Source organism: Pseudophryne corroboree, chromosome 2 (genome assembly GCF_028390025.1).
Source record: "Pseudophryne corroboree isolate aPseCor3 chromosome 2, aPseCor3.hap2, whole genome shotgun sequence".
Lineage (NCBI taxonomy): Eukaryota > Metazoa > Chordata > Amphibia > Anura > Myobatrachidae > Pseudophryne > Pseudophryne corroboree.
In genome coordinates this window covers 216,535,396-216,551,002 of record NC_086445.1, presented here as the reverse complement: position 1 = coordinate 216,551,002, position 15,607 = coordinate 216,535,396, and the positions used below count along the sequence as shown (strand labels likewise).

Here is a 15,607-nt window from a genome sequence, read left to right as displayed (position 1 = left end):
GTGCAGGGGAGAGCCTGGGAGCCTTCCCACCAGCATTTCTGTGAGGGAAAATGGCGCTGTGTGCTGAGGAGAATAGGCCCCGCCCCCTTTTCGGCGGGCTTCTTCTCCCGTTTTTCTGAGACCTGGCAGGGGTTAAATACATCCATATAGCCCCCAGGGGCTATATGTGATGTATTTTTAGCCAGAATAAGGTACTATCATTGCTGCCCAGGGCGCCCCCCCCAGCACCCTGCACCCTCAGTGACCGCTGTTATGAAGTGTGCTGACAACAATGGCGCACAGCTGCAGTGCTGTGCGCTACCTTATGAAGACTGAAAAGTCTTCTGCCGCCGGTTTCTGGACCTCTTCATTTTTCGGCATCTGCAAGGGGGTCGGCGGCGCGGCTCCGGGACGAACCCCAGGGTGAGACCTGTGTTCCGACTCCCTCTGGAGCTAATGGTGTCCAGTAGCCTAAGAAGCCAATCCATCCTGCACGCAGGTGAGTTCACTTCTCTCCCCTAAGTCCCTCGATGCAGTGAGCCTGTTGCCAGCAGGACTCACTGAAAATAAAAAACCTAACAAAACTTTTACTCTAAGCAGCTCTTTAGGAGAGCCACCTAGAATTGCACCCTTCTCGGCCGGGCACAAAAATCTAACTGAGGCTTGGAGGAGGGTCATAGGGGGAGGAGCCAGTGCACACCACCTGATCCTAAAGCTTTTACTTTTGTGCCCTGTCTCCTGCGGAGCCGCTATTCCCCATGGTCCTGACGGAGTCCCCAGCATCCACTAGGACGTTAGAGAAATTGGGGTTCAAGGTATGGGACAGGTATATTGGGGTGCTTTATGAGTGGGACATGTATTTTTTAGGCTTGCAGATGGGAGTAATTGGTCTGTTTCCACTTTTTGTTAAAGTACCCTAAAATGACCCAAATATATACTTATACCCATTTTCATGTACTCCAAATTTAATGAGAACATTTATTTTGCTCAAAAAAACTTGCTTTCTATCATTTTTTTTTTTGCATTTTTAAAAAAATGCATATAACAGCCATTTCACACAATTTAAGTCCCCAAAAACGCTCTAATGTGATCTCTAACACACTTCTCTTCTGTTTTCCTATGTTAGTTTAGCGTTTTTTGGGGTACAGGCTGATTTCCCCATTTTCACCTGCACTTTTCACTGCAAGAATTTTCACGTGAAACCCGTTTGGAATTAAATAGGTCAAAAAACGGAGCATTTTCGCGGCAATTTTCGGGCGAAAAATTGCCGCGAATTTGCGGATAATTGAATACCCTAGACAGTATCACCCAAACTAACACACACAGTATCACCCAAACTAACACACACAGTATCACCCAAACTAACACACACAGTATCACCCAACCTAACACACACAGTATCACCCAAACTAACATACACAGAATTACCCAAGCTAACACACACAGTATCACCAAAACAACAAAGGGTTGAAACATTAGCCTCCCCCCAAAATTATATTATTTGGAGAAAGTGGACTGCAGACAGTTCAGAGTTCTCATTCAAGTATATTTCAAGTTACAGCTACTGTATATTCCAAATTACATTTAGCAAGGTGTATCTTAATCTACAAAAACCCCATGGTCTGAATGGAAGCACTTCCAAATACTGCAGTCCTTTGAAACTTACATCATCATCCTTTAAAGTGCCAAGATAATGTAACCTGATAGAAGATGAATAATACAATGTCACTGTCCTGTGGTGTACTAGCACCGACCTATACATGTCCATACATACCCCTAGAATGATAGGATGGAATCTGTTCAATCAAAAAGTCAAACCTAGGACAACAACCCGTATGTCTTATCTTATTTATACAAGTAATTTCACTTCCCCTCTAACCCGATACAATTCATCATATAATACAACTATCCCATACATATTTACTTTGGTAAGTGATCACATACCTGCACTGATAATGGAGTGGAACCTGCGGAGTGACTTGGGGAGCTGGGTAATGATTTGCATGACAGTAGCTGTTGTTGCCTCTTCAGTGCTAGGATCTTCTGGGCAACTGAATTGATAAGATTAAACATTTGACAATAAATCAAATTAAACATAAAATTAACTAATATAAGGGTCTATTTATTAAGCCTTGGATGGAGATAAAGAACCAGCCAATCGGCCCCATTTTATTTTTTAAACACAGCCTGTGGCATAGCAGTTAGGAGCGGATTGGCTGGTACTTTATCTCCAGCGACTTTATCTCCATCCAAGGCTTAGTAAATAGACCCTATAGTGCAGTGTACGGGATCAGTACTAAATGCCGCCAGCCGGAATCCCGGCGGTCAAAATCCCGACGGCGGAATCCCGACCACACAATCCCGACAGGGGTGGCAAGCGGAACGCAGCCCCTTGCGGGCATGCTTCGCTCACCACGCTGCAGGCACGGTGCCTCGCTAGGCTCGGCACACTATTATATAGAATATGTCGGGATTGTGGCGGTCGGGATTCCGGCATCGGTATTTCGACCGCCGGGATTCCGGCCGGCGGCATCTTGACCGCATCCCCAATGTACAATCAGTAAATATAGTGCAGTGAATAATAATGAATCAGATAATACAGCACAGTGTATAACAATCAGCTATTTTAGTGCAGTGTATTTGATGCCTCATAAACCTGTACAAATAAGAGTCTCTTGCCTTGACACAGCTAATACTGATACATTAGGGATATCATTGGTAAAATGGAAATGGTGGAGCTCTTTAGCACCTTCCCCGGTTCAATGCAAATAATTGCTCACTAGTTACTGGTCACATTCCTGATCAGGTGGGAATTAAGGTCAAATCATCTATTGCATTTGGAGTCTGTTGGCCTATGGTACATGAAGGGCTTAGATGTTCACTTAGATGGTCACTATAGTAAATAGAAAGTCTGTGCACATGACCTGGTGGCACATGACCTGTGCTCTCCTCTATTTCATCCATCTGCTGCGGGTAATGTCCATATGTCTTTGTAAAGATTACTTAGTGCTCTGATAAATATCTGGTGAAATGCGATTATGTAAAAACCTGTGCGGAAAAAGTGCATCACTGGCAGTGGAGCTTCCTCCTGCACTAGCCCAGGAAGCAAACGTATCATATACTTGTGATATATAGTAGGATGGCTGTATGTTCTTCAATTGCTAGACGTATTTGTGATTTAGTGACAAGTGTGATTCCTGTGCATTGTACAGTATGTATAATATCTATACAATTTAAATGATAAAACAATAACAGTGGAATATCAACAAAAGCTCTGGGCGGGATGTAATGGAGTCCGAGTTCACACGACGAGCGGGATGCCGGCCCAACTCGGACGTTTTTTTAAAGAGGCAGCCCTTTACAGGGAATTACCATGCACTGCAAATGAAGCATCCCGCACGTCGGGCAAACTCGGACTCCATTACATCCTGCCTTTCATGTCTCTTCCATTAGCAAAGGAAATATACCTTCATTGAACACTCGATCCACATTTAACCCATAGGTGGCACAGGTCTCATAGTACATACATCGCTTCATGTCATTACACAGACCTCTGGCTCGTACATCTTCAATCACCCTCTGGTTGCTGGAACTAATTTTATCTAAAAGGTGAAGCAGTCTTATAAGTATCATAGGCAAAATATGTGTGTGTGTGTGTGTGTGTGTGTGTGTGTGTGTGTGTGTGTGTGTGCGTTTGCACTCTCTATATATAGAAGAGTGGCAGCAAATAACACAGGCTTACCTTGACTCCCCACCAGAGACACAGCGATGTCAGTGACACTGCGATAGTTGGCCAAGAGAGCATAGTACTGGAATACGTCTTGAAAACTAGCCTCATTCTCCAGGCTGAACACAAAGATGACGCCATCCACCCAGTTAGCAAACTGAAGAGCAGAGTCCAGAGAGGTTAAATCAATAGGCAATCTGTCAGTATACATTACAGACACTGGTTTATACCATCCCTGCCCATGGGGAATAAACGGGATACCCTTTGGGCTCAAATCTAGTTATGAGCTGCTCCTAAATTTACTTTATCTATAAAGTCACTCAGTTTCGTTAAAATAATTTCTTTGATTTACAATAATTATACTGGAAAAGGAAAAAGAATCTTATTGGTATCATCCGTAACAACATCCTGAAAAAGCCCAACATTGTTGTTTCAGTGATTTGTAAGGACGTATAATAGGGTAGTATGAGCTCAGATGTCCACAAAGTATTGGTTTATCCAAATGTCACGCTTACAACAAACATATGCTGGACAAGATAGATAGACAGACAGACAGATGGGCTCCCCTGCACCGGATTGCTCCTGGTTGCCGGAGGGTTAGTATAGAATACTGTACTGCACATTATAGTTTGTAGTTGTAGTCGCAGCTTGTACTTTGATCAGGTAGGAATAAAGCAAATCCTTTCTGGCTTCTCTGGTCTCCATTGTTCGATCAGCTAATGTTGGTCCCAGTAAAGGTCTACGGGGATGGCGGTGTTAACCTCTTCTTACATTAAAAGAGGTGGATACAGTCTAACCTCCCAAGGCAAAGTTCATCTTTGCTACATAGATAGACCCCTGTACATTAATATATGACACATAACTCTGCGCCATACTGTAGCTGCTAGAGCTGCTTTGTGCCACAGACGCCTTTTCTGTGCACTCAGGTATGTCCCATGATGGATTCTTCATGAGTGACTGACTCTGCCAGCGCTATCATTTGCTTCATTATCCATCTGCTCTTGTGCTAAAGTCAAGTAGCAATCACAATTACCTTGGCATCTGGCGCCCCTGCTTCTTCTCTGATCAACAGGAGATAGTTCTGGCCTTCCACACTAATCTCTTTCTTAAACTGATCGCCTGGAAAAACATAAAATAAAGAGAAATGTAAATGACATGGGGAATAGTAAACTGTGCAGCTTTCAATAGATTCAGGATTCCTAGAAAACACTGGATGACAGCAGCAATGCCTGGTAATGTGTGAATAAACAGCAAAAAATAAGATCTCACATGGAACCTTCCTCAGGTTTTATTCTTCACCTTTAATTTTGCATTCCCAACAACAAGCGAGTAATTCAGATGATGTGTATTCCCGTCTTCCACACATCAATCGTTGGTTATTATTGGCCACAGAGGAGTGACTAAAGAACTTCTCATCACATAATGCAATATCAGCTTTGAACAGTCTAGTATAGGATTGGGTCAAGTTATAGCAATAAAGTTCCATGTGTATGGCAGTATAAGAGACTGTGCTAAAATAAAGATTGTGCCTTAAAGTGCAAACTTAATATGGCTCCATTATAATAATAGTAGTAATAATAATAATAATAATAATAATAATAATAATTCTTATGCTTATTCTTATTATTATTACTACAGGTTGAGTATCCCATATCCAAAATGCTTGGGACCAGAAGTATTTTGGATATTGGATTTTTCCATATTTTGGAATAATTGCATACCATAATGAGATATCATGGATATGGGACCCAAGTCTAAGCACAGAATGCATTTATGTTTCATATACACCTTATACACACAGCCTGAAGGTAAGTTTAGCCAATATTTTTAAGAACATTGTGCATTAAATAAAGTGTGTGTACATTCACACAAATTGTTTATGTTTCATATACACCTTATACACACAGCCTGAAGGTCATTTAATACAATATTTTTAATAACTTTGTGTATTAAACAAAGTTTGTGTACATTGGGGGTCATTCCGAGTTGATCGCACATAGCAACTTTTTGCTGCCCGTGCGATCAACTAGAAATCGCCTATGGGGGAGGGCTTTTTTGCATAGCAAGGCTGTGAATGCATGTGCAGCCCTGCTATGCAAAAAATATTTTTGTGTAGAAGTAGACCAGGGTAAGAGTTACTTACCCTGTGTGATCGATCCAGCGATGCAGGTCCCGAAATTGACGTCAGACATCCGCCCTCCAAATGACCTGGACACGCCTGCGGTCGCTGCACCACTCCCAGAAAACAGTCAGTTTACGCCCCGGAACGCCTTCCTTCTGTCAATCTTCTTGCGGTCGCCGAAGCGACCGCTTTCTATGTTCATGGTGTCACTGCCCGGTGACAGCTGTCATCGGGCAACGATGCGCCTGCACAATGCAGCCGCCACGCATGCACATTTCTGACCCGAACGCACGTCTGCGAAGAAGTGCAGCGTGCGATTGGGTCGGCATGACCCCCATTGAGCCATCAGAAAACAAATGTTTTACTATCGCAGTCTCACTCAAAAAATTCCGTATTTCTGAATATTTGGATATGGGATACTCAACCTGTATTATTACTAGTTACTTATGGGTGTGGATTATTAGATCTACACTAAAAAGGTCTGAGTCAATAGGTCTACAACTAATGGTAGACATGCATTAGGTCGACAGGGGCAAAAGGTTAACAGGGTCAAAAGGTCGACATAGAATAGGTAGACAGTAGGAGAGTTTGACAGGGTCAAAAGGTCGACTCGTAAATGGTTGATACAAAAAAGGTAGACACTTTTTTGTGTGTGTGTGTGTGTGTGTGGGGGGGGGGTGTTTGTCACTCTTCTGACAAAAACAAGCCCCATCAGTGTAACATGTCCCCTCGCATGGAGAGTGAAGCTTCAGGTTACTATACCCAATCGTAGTCCATGTAGTTGGTAAAGTATGAGAAAGTTAAAAAAAATGAAAAATTAAATTAAAAAACTTGTGTCTACCATATGTGTGTCGACAGAGCCGGTCCTAGACATAGGCAAACTAGGAAAATGCATAGGGCATAGAGGCACAAACAGCTTCTGCTGATTAAAATGATATGCAGCATGCCTATATTCTGTTTGTGACTGCGGCTGTATCTGCATACAAAATGTTATGTTACAGTGTATTCCTGGAAATTACTGTAACGTAGCATTTCGTGTGCAACTACAGCCACAGTCACACATATAATATAGGCATGCTGCATATCATTTTAATCAGCAGAAGCTGCTTGTGCATCCTAGCCACATCGTAATGCAAATAAGACACATTTATGTAAAAAAAGGCACCCAACGCCAAGCATCTCTTGCTGCATGGTGTATTGAGGCAAGATGTATTAGGACACATATGTAACCAAGCAAAGGCAGAGGTCACAGTGTTAGCAGCTATGTGAGTGCTGTGTGCGGGTGGGTTGGTTGTGCAGTAGTGTTTGGCATATGTGTAAAGGGCATTATATGTATAAGGGCATTAATAAAGGTTGGCATAATGTGCAAGATGCACTATGTTTATAAGGACATTAATAATGTGTGTTATATGTGGGGCACTACTGTGTGGTCTAATGTGAATAAAGAGCAATATGGTGTGGTGTAATGTGAATAAGGAGCAATTACGGGTGATGAAATGTGAATTAGGGGCACTGCTGTGAGGAGCAACGTATATAGGGGGTCATTCTTCCCAGCAAGGACATGCCCCTTTTTGAGCTGTGTGTCGAATGTGCACACTGTTCCTATTTAAAATATAGGGAGTAGGAACACCAATATGAGGCTGCTATGGGTGAGGGTGATGGTGCTGGGAAAGGGGTGCAGGGTCTGAGGCGGAACTAGCGGCGGTGCTAGGGGGCACCAGCCAGAATCTTGCCTAGGGCATCTTAATGGTTAGGGCTGGCACTACATGTCGACCATTGTCATGTCGGCCTTTTGAACCTGTTGACCTTTTAAACTGTCTACCTTTTATATGTCGACCATTTGACCCTGTTGACCTAATGCATGTCTACCATTAGTGGTAGACCTATTGACTGTAGACCTTTTTAGTGTAGATCTATAGTCCGGATACCGTTACTTATATATCACCAGCATATTATGTTGTGCTTTACAACTGGAACAACTCTAACTAGACAATTATATGATTTGGAAAATAATGACACTACAATGACTGTACAGTATATATAATTTGGAGTGAAACGCCAAATTAGCACTGTGTGTTATTGGATTCTGATAGGGGATGGAGCAGACATAGGCTCAGATTTATCAAGCCTTGGAGAGTGATAAATTGCACAGTGATAAAGTACCAACCAATAAGCTCTAAAGTGTCATTTTTCAAACACAGCCTGTAACATGGCAGTTAGGAGCTGATTGATTGGTACTTTATCCTCATGCAATTTATCACTCTACAAGGATTGATACATCTGGGCAATAATGCTATGTCCTTATGATGGTATGTAGGGGCGGGTGTAGTATGTGATGCCGGCGGTCGGGCTCCCGGCGGCCAGCATACCGGCGCCGGAATCCTGACCGCCAGCATACTGACAGCTGGGCGAGCGCAAATGAGCCCCTTGCGGGCTCGCTGCGCTCACCATGCGCGCTCACCACGCTGCGGGTATGGTGGTGCGCTATGCACTCCACGCTATCTATTCTCCCTCCAGGGGGTCGTGGACCCCCAAGAGGGAGAAAAGATGTCGGTATGCCGGCGGTCGGGATTTCGGCGCCAGTATGGTGGTCATCGGGAGCCCGGCCGCCGGCAACCTGAAGACCACCCGTAGGGGCCGCATCACAATTCTCACATGTGTACCAGACATTCTACGTATGGAGTCTGGCTTGGATTGGATGCTATGACTTACAGAATAGAAAACACTCTGAGGCTTATTTATTATTATACCCCATAGTGTGGCAATATGTGTTTTCTTATATGGCTGTTCAGTAATTTCTATTGCAACATCAGCTGATTGGCCCAGAGCAGTTATCCTATTACTTTGCCATACCAGTCTTTGCAATTGTGTGCATGCATGAGCCAACTTGGTAAAATGATACTAAATACTACTATAAAAAAAAGACCCTAGACAAGCAGGAGAGGAGGTCTCGCAGAGCTACCGAAAATGGGGTAAATATATGGCCGGGATAGAGTGGGAGGAGGGGAGTTACAGAGCAGCAAACAGGGAGGAGGCATGGTGAAAAAGAATGGGGGGTGGAGCATGATAGTGCAGCAGAAGGAAGGATGGGGCTGTTCAGACTGGGTGGAGCGGAGCTGTGGATCGAGAGGCCAGGCTGGGAAAGAGTGAGGAGTGGGATGAGGAGGAGTTACTGCGGACCCTTTACCAGTATATTACTAGTTTATTATATATATTCATGATGCTAGCAGTACAGGTATCATCATTGTCAGGGTCATTTCAACAGAGGAGGGGGCCTGTGTGCAGACTCGAAGTGGGCGGAGACTCGGAGTGGGCAGAGTCTTCATGGCGCAGTAGACTCAGGCATTGTGCCAGAGTCTACTGCGCATGCGCAGGTCTCTAGAAACATGGCACCTGCCATGTTTTGGAGACAAATTCTACTGCGCATGCGCGGCGTCCATTTTGCCGGAATTTTTTTTGCTTCAAACGTATTTTTACCTACAGCAAATATACAGATTATCACCATCACCAGGTGCACCCTCAACCAATCAGCACCTAAGTTTGCAGACCGTCTGAAAATGTATAAGGGGGAGATCCCACTGATATTTTAGGACCTCTCCTTACTGATTTTAACATTTGTTTATTTTCTTTTGCTAAAATGCTGCTCAGTTTACTTGTTTCATAATCATGAATATGATTATTTTTTTCTGTGTTTCATCATTGTGATGATCCAAGGGAGCCTCCCCCAGGCTGTCCATATCTTTCATCTCCCTTGGGTCTTACATTCATCAACAGACTTATGTGGAGAATCTCCCCTATTCTATCTGGTTAGCCAGCCCTTCCTGCCCCCTGTTTACCCTGCATACGTTGGTTGATAAATGCCAGTTCATTCCAAGTTATTCAACTTCATGCTGGAGTTAACGATGTCATACAACATAGAAAATCACTCATCGGGATAACATGCAAACTAATAAACTACCCGTTTAGACCAGCGGTAGCATGGTGAAGTGAAAATCGAGCACAGTTGGGAAATATACACATCTACATCTGCGGACAGGTATATACTATTTATTAATGATATATGTATGTTTTCAGGTTACAAGGTGCACCCGCGGCTCTACAGATAAATTCTTAAATATACCAGGTGGCACATATGCGGGCCTCTGCCAGTCACATAGGATGTATCCAGTAGCGAACTTGCTACGGGCACACGGTACTTTTGCTTGGGGCGCCGCCTTCCGAGGGCGCCGCCGCCGTGGCAAGATCCGCTACTGGTGGTTGGTGAAACCCCATTGACATCATGAATGCTGGTAGGGGGATAAACTTAGAAGGATATTTTCATCAAGGATGCCGAACACCTTTGTGAACATGACGGATGGATCATTTGGGGTGATTCAGAGTTGATCATAGCTGTGCTAAATTTAGCACAGCCACGATCAGGCACACTGACATGCGGGGGGACGCCCAGCACAGGGCTAGCCCGCCCCGCATGTCAGTCCCTGCCCCATCGTAGAAGTACAAAAGCATAGCACAGCGGCGATACTTTTGTACTTCTGGAGTAGCTCCCGGCCAGTGCAGCTCCTGCGCGCTGGCCGGGAGCTACTCATCGATGCCCGGGTTGCATCGGCTGCGTGTGACATCACGCAGCCACGGCAGCCCGCCCCCACAACGGTCTGGCCACGCCTGCGTTAGACGGACCGCGCCGCCGTCCCGCCCAGCGACCGACTCTGCCTGTCAATCAGGCAGAGGCTAATGCTAGCTAAAGGCAGCCGTCGGCTATCTGGCGTGCACAGTTCAGGCCTGATCGCTGCTGTGCGAACATGCACAGCACTGATCAGGTCTGAATTAGCCCCATTGGGGGTGATTCAGACCTGATCGCACGCAGGCAGTTTTTTGCAGTGCTGCGATCAGGTAGGTGCCACCTACAGGAGGAGGGGGTAAACGCTGTGCAGGGGTGCGATCGCTTGTGCAGAAAGCTGCACTAACAAAAGTTTGTTATCTCTCTGGCTAGTGGAGCCCGGTGCTGGTGTGAAAAATACGGGGCACCCTTACGTCTTTTGTCCCCCGTATTTTTGGCACCAGGACCAGGCGCAGAGCCCGGTGCTGGTTGTTAAAATATGGGGGAACCCCTGTCAATTTTTTCCCTGTATTTTTACAACCAGGACCGGCTCAAAGAGCCCGAGGCTGGTTATGCTTAGGAGGGGGGACCCCTCGCACTTTTTTTTCCTGATTTTTAATACTTTCACACCCCTTCCAACTGATAAACATGCATGGATCTCACGGATCCGTGCATGACTATCAGAACACGGTAAAAATAAGCAGGTCCATTTTAAAACTGCTTTTTTTTTACGATTTGTATTTTTTCACGGCAGTGTTTGTGATTTCGATTTTTTACTAAATTACCGAGTTGTATAAAATAACAGGCGTATTTGACCGATGGTGTATTCATTCGTATTCATTCATATTTTTTTTCTTTGACTTCCAAAAAAATACGAATGCCCTCATCACTGCCGAGATTTGAGGTTAGTAAATTCCCGAGATGACACTTTGATGAAAAACACCAAATCGGTCAAAATCGTGAGCTTAGTAAATATACCCCCATGTAAGACTTTTGGGTGTGTTTGACATTGGAAATGACTAGGTGTTGGTGCTTCAGCTTCTATTAGGTACTGACAGGGCACAATATACTGCTGATTATAATCTTGATCCTAGAACAGGTTGACAAAGCTATTACTGTATGTTCACTCCTATAGTATTTGCTCCAGTGTGAGAACTTCTGAGAGCCCAATATGCCCGCTGGAGTAGGTGACTGATATCTGTTTAGGACCACATTGGTAGAGGGTGCATTGGACAAGCAGTTGGAATCCTCAAGAATACATGCTCCAAGTATACTCATCTCACAGTGATTTTGCGGAGCAAGCTCGCAAAGGAGAGGAACCAGACTTGAAATAGATGATATATTTACTGTTGAGTGTTTAGGGGTGCCCTTGGGCAAATTGATAGCATACCTGGAAATTGTTTATTACATGTGCTTCTCATGTTACTGCTTTACACTGTATTCTGACTGTGCTGTGTAAATAAAGATGTATCTTTGCTAATGTCTTTGCCTGTGTGTTCATTAGCCTAAGGAGCCAGCTACACAGGTGGGAGCCAAGGCTCTAGTACCTGGTATCCTGACAACCATCTTCGCTCGCCATGCTTCGGGCAAAGTTACTATTCGCCATCGAAGCCTACGTGGATGGTAAAGTATGAAAAAGTTGGAAAAAAACCACACAAAAACTGGTGTCGACCACTGTCATGTCAACCTTTTGATCCGGTCAGCCTTTTGATGCGGTTAAACCTATGAACTGTCTACATTTTACATGTCACCCTTTTGACCCTGTCGACCATTATTGGTTGACCTATTGACTGTAGACCTTTTTAGTCTAGATCTATAGACCAGATACCTTATGTTTTAGGGTACGGTTTGACTGCACTGGCGAAATCCTGATGAGTTCTAGCATATTTTTAAACAGGCTTGGGTTTGAACTCGCTGGCATAGTCAACTCTCCCCCTATTACAAAATATTGAGATTATTTGCTGTTAAGGAAAAATACAGGTTGTACAGTACATAGAATATAGTGGTGGCCAAAAAAAAAAAGTTCTAGGGTCTGAGTTTGGGAACCAGCAGTGGCTCCAGAGCTTATCTCTGGATACTGGTACTGTCAGTTTCTGAGTCTGGGAATGGGATCCAAATACGACGTAGAGGAGTGCCCATATTCTGCGGTTCTTAGATGGAAAGGAAAGACAGACAGCTGCCTTTGATGTCATGATGCCATAAGATGTTGCTGGCCTGGACACTGGACGGGGACCACTAGACCAAACAGGACCATCCTACACTCCTTGCTTGCTTACTAGGCTGCCATCATAACTAAGTGCAATCAGGTGCCTGCAGCTTTTTAATACTGCGCATGTGAAAATCATGGGAAAATGGGCGCAGCACCATTTTCCCAGTGATTTGTGCAGTGCTGCTGCCAACATGGAGCTCCGTAGAGATAGCTATTAAAGAACATGGGTGCAGGATATGGACCCCGTGGATACATGTGCACCGCATACCCTACACCCTGAAGGGAATGGGTATGGAGCTATGGGCCTAGTGTGCTCTTCTATTAATGCACATGATTGTTATGTGCACAGTAACACAACATTTGGGCTTATTCTATATATATTAAGTGATTGATCGTTTATCAAATAGGCCCTTATATACTGTAATAACATGTAAGTTGCAGGAACCAGTTGCGGAACTAGCGGCGGTGCAACCAATGCATTGCACCAAGGCCTGCCGAAGTGAAGGGGCCCACACTGACTCATTGTATGCCACCACCAGCACTGCACCGCCCACCCCCAGTCCGACTCCCCCAGTAAAATACAATAGCACACTGCTGCTCAGGCAGACAGGAAAGGGAAGAGGGGCCACTCTCCACTCAGCTCCTCCCCTTTCCTCTACTCCAGCTTCCTCTGTGAGGCTGTATAAAACAGGCTGTCCTTGATGTTCTTACAGATTGTCCCCAGTGTTAAGAAGAGAAGCCGCCCTCCACGCTCCACAGTTCTGGGCCAAGTTAAGCTAATTGTAATGTTTGCAACATACTTATCACACTCTCCCTGTCACCCTATCCTAGTCACCCACTGTCTCTCAGCCAGCCTCTCCCTGCCACCCACTGTCTATGCCTGTCACTCACTGCCTATAACTTTCACCCTCTCCCTGCCACCCACTGCCTATCCCTGTCATCCACTGTCTATTCCTTTCTCACTCTCCCTGTCACCCATTGTCTTAACCTTTCACTCTCTCCCTGTCACCCACTTCATCTCCCTGTCATCCACTGTCTATCCCTGTCACCCACTGCCTATCCCTGTCACCCATTACCTATACCTGTCACCAATGATGGACTGGGCCTCCCTTTCGGCTCGGGTACCAGTGATCGCAAGCACACGTCACTGGGGGTGCGCCGTCGCATTGTACGGGGGAGTGCCGTGAGTCATGGGGGCGTGGACTCATGGTACGCCCCCATTACCATGGCGATGCTTGCTGGGGACAGGGGCGTGCTGCAAGTCTGGGATCGTGGATGCGCGGCACGCCCCCATTTCCATGGAGACTGGTGGGGACGGCTCAACCAGAGAGTCGGAGGCAGCACTGTGTGTGGCCTTCCCAACTCTCTGAGGGACCAGACCGGCCCACCTGCCCATCGGTCCTTCTGGCATATGCCAGAAGTGCCAGATGGCCAGTCCGGTCCTGCCTGTCTCCCACTGTCTACAACTTTTACTCTCTCTCTCTGTCACCCACTGGCTATCCTTGTCACTTTATCCAGTCACCCACTGCCTCTCAGTAACCCTCTCCTGTCACCCTTTCTTTCACTCATTGCCTCTCCATCACCTTGTCCCTACTGCATCTCTCTTTCACCCTCTACATATACCTGCCACCCTCTGCCTATACCTGCCACCCACTGCCTATGGGCTGTAACACACTGGCCGGTTTCTCCCGGATGGCAAAAAGCCGGACAAACTTTGTCCGGCTTTTTGCCATCCGGGAGAAACCGGCAGAGTCTGTCACACAGGATGGCTTTGAGCCGTGTGTGATGCTGTGCGCATGCGCAGCATTAGACACGGCTTGGGAAAAAACCGTTGTGTGTGAAAGCTCCCCTTCACACACACGGTTTACTGGCTGCAAAGGCGGCCCGGTGCCCGGCCGGCAGCCGGACCTTCCAGTGGTGAGACCCGGCTGCAACACGGCAGCCGGGCCGGGGCCGTGCAGTGTGTAAGGACACTAGTCCTCACACTGGGGGTAATTCCAAGTTGATCGCAGCAGGAAATTTTTTAGCAGTTGGGCAAAACCATGTGCACTGCAGGGGGGGGGGGGCAGATATAACATTTGCAGAGAGAGTTAGATTTGGGTGAGTTATTTTGTTTCTGTGCAGGGTAAATACTGGCTGCTTTATTTTTACACTGCAATTTAGATTTCAGTTTGAATACACCCCACCCAAATCTAATTCTCTATGCACATGTTATATCTGCCCCCCCTGCAGTGCAAAAGCCGGGTAGTGTGTTTTAGCCCTATACCTTTCACTCTAACCCTGTTATCCACTACCTCTCACTGTCACACACTGCCACCCCATCACCCACTGCCACTCCCTTTCACCTTCTCTCTGACACCCTATCCCATTCACCCACTGCCTGTCAGTCACCTTCTCCCTGTCACCCACTGCCTAAACCTGTCATCCTCTCTGTCACCCACTGCCTCTCCCTGTCACCTTCTGCCTAAACCTGTCACCCTCTCCCTGTCACCTACTACCTCTCCCTGTCGCTCTCTCTCTGTCACCCACTGCCTATCCCTGTCCCGGCGCCCGGCCGGCAGCCGGACCTTCCAGTGGTGAGACCCGGCTGCAACCCGGCAGCCGGGCCGGGGCCGTGCAGTGTGTAAGGACACTAGTCCTCACACTGGGGGTAATTCCAAGTTGATCGCAGCAGGAAATTTTTTAGCAGTTGGGCAAAACCATGTGCACTGCAGGGGGGGGGGGGGGCAGATATAACATTTGCAGAGAGAGTTAGATTTGGGTGGGTTATTTTGTTTCTGTGCAGGGTAAATACTGGCTGCTTTATTTTTACACTGCAATTTAGATTTCAGTTTGAATACACCCCACCCAAATCTAATTCTCTCTGCACATGTTATATCTGCCCCCCCTGCAGTGCAAAAGCCGGGTAGTGTGTTTTAGCCCTATACCTTTCACTCTATCCCTGTTATCCACTACCTCTCACTGTCACACACT

At 46.0% G+C, this 15,607-nt stretch overlaps 1 protein-coding gene across 2 annotated transcripts in view; it reads right to left on the bottom strand.

Annotated features, from left to right (window-relative positions):
* Nucleotides 1–15,607, bottom strand: part of AGAP2 (ArfGAP with GTPase domain, ankyrin repeat and PH domain 2) — a 355,861-nt gene that overhangs the window by 94,624 nt on the left and 245,630 nt on the right. For both annotated transcript variants that reach the window (XM_063952311.1, XM_063952312.1), the window contains exons 4-7: nucleotides 4,740–4,825; nucleotides 3,722–3,863; nucleotides 3,447–3,581; nucleotides 1,924–2,030 (exon numbers count right to left, since the gene is read on the bottom strand). In XM_063952311.1, the coding sequence (XP_063808381.1) occupies nucleotides 1,924–2,030; nucleotides 3,447–3,581; nucleotides 3,722–3,863; nucleotides 4,740–4,825 (470 nt within the window). The remainder of the gene's footprint in view (nucleotides 1–1,923; nucleotides 2,031–3,446; nucleotides 3,582–3,721; nucleotides 3,864–4,739; nucleotides 4,826–15,607) is intronic.